Source organism: Plectropomus leopardus, chromosome 4 (assembly GCF_008729295.1).
Source record: "Plectropomus leopardus isolate mb chromosome 4, YSFRI_Pleo_2.0, whole genome shotgun sequence".
NCBI lineage: Eukaryota > Metazoa > Chordata > Actinopteri > Perciformes > Serranidae > Plectropomus > Plectropomus leopardus.
This window is the reverse complement of record NC_056466.1, coordinates 30,313,986-30,319,985: the sequence shown is the minus strand read 5'-3', so window position 1 is coordinate 30,319,985 and position 6,000 is coordinate 30,313,986. Positions and strand designations below refer to the sequence as shown.

At 38.1% G+C, this 6,000-nt stretch overlaps 1 protein-coding gene across 9 annotated transcripts in view; it reads right to left on the bottom strand.

The window, feature by feature from the left end:
• Positions 1 to 906: 906 nt before the first annotated feature.
• The window catches only part of kdm4c (lysine (K)-specific demethylase 4C), a 43,502-nt gene continuing 38,408 nt past the window's right edge, over positions 907 to 6,000 (bottom strand). For 6 of the 9 annotated variants that reach the window (XM_042484845.1, XM_042484847.1, XM_042484850.1 and 3 more), the window contains 4 exons: positions 4,636 to 4,755; positions 2,988 to 3,203; positions 2,139 to 2,231; positions 907 to 1,987 (listed from right to left, as the gene is read on the bottom strand). In XM_042484845.1, coding sequence (XP_042340779.1) covers positions 1,820 to 1,987; positions 2,139 to 2,231; positions 2,988 to 3,203; positions 4,636 to 4,755 — 597 coding nt within the window. In that variant the 3' untranslated portion in view covers positions 907 to 1,819. The remainder of the gene's footprint in view (positions 1,988 to 2,138; positions 2,232 to 2,987; positions 3,204 to 4,635; positions 4,756 to 6,000) is intronic. The other 3 variants (XM_042484849.1, XM_042484852.1, XM_042484853.1) reach the window with 3 other exon arrangements.

Sequence of the window (6,000 nt, the reverse complement as noted above, 5' to 3'; positions counted from 1 at the left end):
TGATGTTATGTGAAATAAATTTTACTTCTAGTTTTTGTTTTATCATTTAAAAAATCGAAATCACATCCAACATTACAGTGCAGTGTTTATTCTAACATAGTGACCATTTAAATCCGTAATTCAAATTATTGTTCCAATAGTTTAATCTTTTTGCATCAAACGTTGCATTACCCAACACTTCTGTGCTATATGTTTCCATGTTATTCATAAAAAAATCACTAAATAAATAATAAAATATAAAGGGTACAGAGCATGGCAATGCAAGAACCAAGATTTTAAAAAGTCAAATCTTCGAGGTACTTCTGGACTTAAATTTCTGAATGTCAAATTTAAGTACTTCAAGCACCTCAGGAACCTTGTACAATGCCTGTATAAAAAGGAGCTGCTTTTCGTGACACTATCCCAGCTGAGAAAACAGCAACAAGTCTGGATCGACAGTTTTTTTCTTGTGCTGCATTCAGACACCTTTCATAAGTATTTACACCTTTGGTTTAGGTTTGATTTCTTTCAAAAACATAGGGAAAAGCAAACAAACAACTTGTCAATGGCAATCCTGGAAATTGCAAGAAGTTGTTTTTTTTCTTTTGGATTATTTTCAGGTATTTTCTTGCTAACAGGTTAAACACAACCTGTAGTGCTGCTGTTGGTCTTAAACAGTAGTATGTAGTTTGCAGCAGTCTAGCCCAAGTGTCAGCTCAAGTCAGCTCATGTATTGTGTCACTTGAGAAAAGCTGATGATGCATATGAAACGTGAAAATGCAGCATTCATAGTTTTCAGATACGTACAATGCAAACATTTTCTTCCGTAGACTGGGTGGCACATAAACTATCTTTCCTACTGAACCTGGAACTGCCAGTTTCACTCTTACTAAACTTAATAACTTTAAAAAAGTGACAATTTCATAAAAACAAAACATATGTAATTTTTTATTGTTTTCTTACAGCAGTTAGCAATAGTTTAACTATAGCAAGCCAAAAATAAATACAAATTTTAAATAATTTCAACAATGTGGTTCATTCAACAGCGACAGTAGCATTTCACGTTAATAGTGCACAGAATCCAACACAAAGGCATGGCTTCCTGCCTGAATCCTTCACCTTAAGGTGGGATTAACGCGGTCAATTTTTTTTTTTTAATCCTGCAATGATTCATTTTTCATTATTATATTACACAATTTATAAAACATGCAGAGAGGAAGCCACTGTAGTGTGATTGGACTCTCGCAGGAGCAGTTAGAAGACAATGCTTAACATGCGGGGAGAAACAGTAAGACATGAGGAAAATACTACAAGCAAAGTGCATAAATATTCAAAATCAAAAAACTGGAAATAACAGACCCCCAAAAAGCTACCATAGGCAAGCCATTTAGAAAAATCTAACCTTTTGAATTTTTCATGTACAAAGAAAAAAACTTCTTTTTTTTTCATTATCTCAAAAAAAGGTGATTGTGACAAATGTAAGTCACGTTTTTTTTCCCTGACGGATGTGAAAGCACTGGGAAACCGAGGCAACGATGCCCTCTGTTAACCCGTTCTGTAAGAGTGCAGCTGTCCCAATTCTTCTCCGGCCTGTCACAGTCACTGATGGATAATGTACAAGCAAGTTAATGTCCGTCTAACCCAAATCACCCGATTCCTTACGTCGTTTCCTCTGATCTGCTCGCAGGGCAGTTTGTGTGGTCAACGGTTGAGATGGAAGTCTATCCAAAACACTAACACACAAGCATACTCACACATACTCTCACGCACACGCAGCTTCCCCTCTACATCCACTGCTAACTCAGTGCATTCATTTTGTCAATGATCCTTCTCCATGACTTCATTTCCCTTTGTGGCTGCGTTGCTCCCATGTGCTTTTGGCAGTTGTACGAAGGCCTGGCAGGGCCACATAGTCTTTCTGGAAGCGTGAATTGGGTGTTCTTTGCCGTTTCCTCTCCCCCTGCGTGGTGAAGAAGGCATCCTGGAAACGCATGCTTGAGGCCGTGGACTAGAAAAACAAACAAGACATGAGAAGACGCCGATGAGTAAACAAGAAAGCGTTCCAGGTGGCAAGAGAATGTTTTAACTTTTCATGCCATTAAAAAGTATCAAACTTATGAATTGCAGTTGATGTGTTGCTCAGTAAGTCTAATACTTACAAGTCTACGTTTCACCTTTTTAGGCAGGTCTTCGTCTAAAGTATAGACGTCTTCTCTTTTGGCCAGCACCTGGGACCCATCCTCAAACTCCACCTGAGAGGACAGGAAAACATTCAGCATGTTTTTACTCAGTTTTAAATCAAGTGCATTCATCCAAAGAGCCTCACAATTTGCTTACTTTTTAACCTTTTGACACATGCAAGAAAAGTTAAAAGGACATTTCACCCCCAAAATCCAAAATATAAATTTTTCCTCTTACTTGAACAGCTATTTTTCAGTCTAGACTGCATTGATTTGAGTTGTCAAGTGTTGCATATATCCGCTGTAAAGATGCCTGCCTTCTCTCCAGTATAATGGAACTAGATGGCGCTTGGCTTGTGGTGCCCTAAGCGCCAAAAATACATTTGAAATACTCAACAGCAATGTCTCTTTTTTGGAAATTACGACCTGGTTACTCAAGATAATCCAAAGACCTTTTTGTGAGCAGTTTCATGTCAGAACTATTTTTTTTCTACCAAACTACACTTGCTAACTGTATCAGTGTGCAGATCGAAGCAGCATCTAGTGCTAACTCACCAAGCACCACCGCACTAGCTAATATCACAGCTTAGCCAAGTAGGATACAAATTTGCGTTTCCTAGGATTGGGAAAGCATAACCCTCCCTATTCCCTGATTGGCAAGTACACGTTGCTTTCATTGCTTGGTGTGGTTTGGTTTATACAAGACAATTGAGATGGCTGCAGGTATAGGTTAAGGCCTTTGCACACTAAGTGCTATTTTTTCTGCTGCCTTTTTTTTTTAAAATTTGTCACAAAAATGTTCAAATCAAAACAAAAAAATGTCCTTACTTGCGTCTCTCCACTACCTTTCTGCATGTCTCCACTCTGTGTTTTGCATTTGGCAACGCAGCTGCATGCTTCAGTCTTCACACAGTCCGTCTGTGTGCAATGCTCATCCTCTGTTATGTCCTCCTCTTCATCATAATCCACGTGAATATTGCTACGCGACGTGTTAAGAGTAGTCTGTCGGAGTTGCGAAATGATACTGTGCGCCCGTTCTTCTGTCTTGTGAACAAATGAAGAAAATGTAGCGGCAAACAACTCTTTCTATGCTTCAGACAGATGCAAAAAAAGGCAGAAAATCAAAATTGTTGCGAAAACTTTAGGTAAGACAAAGGTTTCAGAGTCAGTGTGCAAATATGATTGACACAACATGAGGTCGTATTTAATTTTAGATGTGAGACAATTTTAGACAAAAAAACTCAGTGTGCAAAGGCCTTTTGGTTAAAGATTAGGGTACCTGTCAATGTAAAGCAGATCAAGGTTTTACTATCCTTAGAAACATAAATTTGCAAATATGCAAAATAGTTTTCCAAATTTTTGGTGCCCCACAATCTAAGTGCCATCTAGTTTCATAGTATTGGAGAAAGGCAGACATCTCTACGGCTGATATCTCCAACACTCGGCAGCTCACACCTAAACAATCTATACTGATAAATAGAGAAATCTTATATTAGATTTTGGGTTGAAATCTGGTGCTTTGCAAACTGATAAATAAGGGAATGATCTTTGTGGTAATAATTCAAACACAGCATCTATTACAAAGTACGTATCTGGTCAAGGAAACATTAAACCATTGTTATTTCATCATGAATAACAAAGCAAAACCCCTTCGCTCTGAAGTGTAAATGATGAAAAATAAACAGCCTGGACTATAAAGTGTGATTTATTTGAAACTGAAGCCATTTTCATGTAACCTCTGCTCTCAAAAATAGACGTTTTCAACTCAAGAAATTCAAGTTTATGATTGCCGTGATGATCTTGAAGTATAACACCGCCTAAAACTATTTCCTACCTAAACACACCTTGACAATGCTAAGTCCTTGTTCAGCTTTTTTTTCTAAAAATGTGACCCATCTTTAACTGAGTGTGTGCGTCACAGATGCATTTGTGCATAACTAATGGTTGACGCCCAGCTCAACTAAATAAAGCTTTAAGTGGAAGCCGCATGACTTCGCTTGGTGAATATTTCAGTGAGTTTGAATAATGCAGATTGTCACCTCCTTCTCATCCTCCTCTTCTCGCTCTCTCTTTTCTCTACCCGTCCGCTTCAACTGTGTCTGAGTAGCTTTTGCTTCTTATGTATCTATCTTTTCATCCTCCCATCATCTTCCAACTCATCTCCACTCCTCCTCTTTAGTCGCTGTGACTTCAGCACCTCCCTCAATCTCCGTCTGAAGTGCTCTCGTACTTTTTCTCTCCCTCACTCTATCTGTGCATAGACCTGTGGACCTTGACAACGTCAGAGGAGTCACGATGATTCCAGTGTTGAGGGCGTTCAACAAGTTTGCTGCTGTCTTGCTTTGACCTACAACTAAGCTTGCAACTAATTCAAAGAAATTTGATTAAATCTTTGAAACCGGGTCATATGTCTCACCCTCTCTCTCTCGTATTTTTACCATTTGTTATGATCCTATAGTGCAGTGTGTGTATGTACCTGGTACATGTAGGACACGTTGGATCCCAGGTATTTGGCACCATAGAACAGCCCATCAGGCCACTTCACTTGAACAGCTTCCCCCACTTCAGGAGGACCCAAGTTCATACAATCTCTGCTCTAAAGATACAGGAGAATAATGGTTGGGAATGATGGGAAAATTCATTTGAAGTGAATTGTTTGAGATTGAATGTTGTTATTTTTTTGGTTTTAAGAGGTTAATGTCATGGTTAGACTTGGCTCAGACTTCAATCTTCTGTATATCGTTCTGCTGTGAAGCCATAATCAACATATTTTTAACACCCCTTTTTTTTTTTAAGTGTATATTTTTAATGTATATGGGAACCATAAAACAAACTATAAAAGCATTTTTCCACGAAACAATACACATGGGGGAGATATTTTGAATTTCATCCAAAAGGCTTGCTGGTTATAAGCTACAACTAAAACTACAATTTCAAATTTTAGTGGTTAATAATGCAAAAAAACCAAAACCTGAACCTACTACATGAATTAGGTTATGAAATGTTGGCTAAACTTTTGCTAAGACACTATCAAGCCCTGATGAACAAAAATAGCGTAGACTTAAATTTAATAGTTTTATAATAAAAATACATTTGAAAAAAAATACTTATAATAAACAGTAACATAATTAATCAATCAATAATCAATTTGCCATTATAATCAAACAATCAATCCCAGCACACAGGAAAGGTTGGGGCTTTATAAAAAGGAAGCCACCAGGTAGTAGCAGCATGCATCTAAGAGGAAGCTATGAAAATTTGCAGACATAACTGTGAAAAAAATGCAGAAATAGCAAAGCAAAACTCCAAGGTATAAGATATGATCTCCTATGAACATTATATTATCTTCCATATACGTGGTGTTATCTCCTATGAAGGAGATGCTTTTAAGCTTGTTTTGACTGTATTTTAGAGTGAAAAAGCCATAAAGATTGAAAGGCTCAGTGAACGACACAAAGGGCAGCATAAACAAAAGGCTTTACTATCTCTCATCTCTCAACTAACTATAAATGTCCACTGTAAGGCAAAATGGAACAGTACTGTACAGCGGCTCCAGCAGATCTGACTTTATACAAACACAAACCGCCTGCCTGCAACTTCTAGGTTCCCACGCGCAAGTGACCAAGCAAGAGAAAGACAGATTGACTCACATCTCTTTGCACTTACATTACTGATAAAACATCACCACGTTACTCTAATTAGCCTGCCGAGCAAGCCAACAGGCTGGGTTTACTCAATAATCTTTGCAGGTTTTTATCCAGTGGTATACAGTGGTAGTGTATTTGCAGAGGAGTGAATGCAAAATGCCAAATTCACTACATGCAGCTAGGAGCAAGACAGA